Below are 1,603 nucleotides of genomic sequence, written 5' to 3'. Positions count from 1 at the left end.
GGTACAATGTAAGCAACCATTGAGACATTCCAATCCTCTTACTTTAAGACCAGAACAATCCAGGGGCACTGGCAACATACAATCATGCTTCCTTACTGTTACCTATGCCAAAACACAGTACCATTGGCAACTCTCTGTTACTGCAAGGCCACCACAAGTGGCACTTTACCATAACCAGCAACTATGTGTTGTGTAAGCAGCATAGTACACATGCCTTCCAAGTGGAGGTAACACATAAGATTGCGTTCAGATTTATGAAAAGCTAGCATTTATTTTCAACTGGAATGTTACTGAGGTATTATATAATTGATGCCCTTTACAGAAATAAGTAATACCTTACCCTGGCTGCTATCTATGGTGTTGCCTAAACTGTCCACAGCAAGCCAATTGGAGGAGACTGCCTTAGCCTTGTCGCTGGAGAACCCATGCGAACTGAGGGGCTCGGCCACCTCCAGGTAGTCATCTAGGAGTCCCAGACTTTCCTCAGCCACCGAACACGGCTGGCTGAAGGGGGATATTGAATCCCCCAACAGCATCTCGTTGTTCAAGAAGCTCATTTTCGTCAGCTTTTAACGCTTTGACGTCGAAGGATGTAGATAAGCACAGGGTCTTTTCGTCGACTACAGCAATGCTGCTGTGCAGTGCCGTGAAAAACCTGCGAACAGAACTTAAACTCATCAGCATCTGATCTGAGCAACATAACAACCTTTTAAAGCAACGGTCCCTCAGGAAGTACGACAAAACTTTACAGATTATCTCACTTCTTTATTTCTGTGCTGCTGAGCGTCCCCCGCCTCCCTCAGGCCCGGGCAGGGCCGGTCCCGCCCACCCGCCGCCATTTGGCAGTCCCGCCGCCATTTTGTGTCCTGCCACGTTTCCACCGCCGCTCCAGCACCACACAGGGAGGGCTGTGCGCCCGATAGCCAGGGCAAACTTAACACTGTGCCACTGCATTATTTAACATTGGTACTGCTGCCAGATTATTATTATCAACGCCCGTTCATCTATCCGTGACTATACCATGTGGTCCCTATACCCAAAACCCTAAAACCTCTAATGCCCCATTTTCCCGTAAGTACACCAGCACTTCCCCTCGCGCGGGCAAAGTAACCCTCCCTAGGAATGTTTCTTTACTCCCATGAAAAGCCGAAGAACAAAAAAAATTAAATTATAAAATCCTAGGTTTTTCCAAATCAGTGTTTCTCGAATTACAGAAAGTACAGACGTTCCTCGTAAATGCTTTTGAAAAGGCATTTCCTGCTGTTTCTGACACTCGCCGCACCCGAAGATACCGAGCCGTACACGGATCTCCCCACCTCTCTACAATTTCGGTTTAACTAGTTTCTTTACATATTATTTTGTGTACCTAGGTATCTCACCCCGCTCCCCGTAAGATACCAGTTACCACCACGCGCGATAAACCCACCCCAAAAGCCCATTTAAAGAGAGTAACAGAACGCCTTTTAATACACAAGAGAGGGAGCAGCCGTCCCTCACACACGATACTCACGCCATGGTTGCAGATGCCGGGGATGTGCTGAGGCCGCCGCCGCTGCTGCTGCGCCTGCTGCCCTGGCCGAAGCCGCCGCTGGCGCCGCCGCCG

At 49.1% G+C, this 1,603-nt stretch overlaps 1 protein-coding gene across 1 annotated transcript in view; it reads right to left on the bottom strand.

Annotated features, from left to right (window-relative positions):
- The window catches only part of ATF4 (activating transcription factor 4), a 2,750-nt gene extending 1,153 nt beyond the window's left edge, over positions 1–1,597 (bottom strand). The window contains exons 1-2 of the mRNA XM_008636460.2: positions 1,511–1,597; positions 341–655 (exon numbers count right to left, since the gene is read on the bottom strand). Of these exons, the coding sequence (XP_008634682.1) occupies positions 341–557 (217 nt within the window). The 5' untranslated portion in view covers positions 558–655; positions 1,511–1,597. The remainder of the gene's footprint in view (positions 1–340; positions 656–1,510) is intronic.
- Positions 1,598–1,603: the final 6 nt, after the last annotated feature.

The sequence above is a fragment of the Corvus brachyrhynchos genome, unplaced genomic scaffold (assembly GCF_000691975.1).
Source record: "Corvus brachyrhynchos isolate BGI_N302 unplaced genomic scaffold, ASM69197v1 scaffold56, whole genome shotgun sequence".
NCBI lineage: Eukaryota > Metazoa > Chordata > Aves > Passeriformes > Corvidae > Corvus > Corvus brachyrhynchos.
Note: the sequence above shows the minus strand (reverse complement) of the source record. Positions and strands in the feature narration are given on the sequence as shown.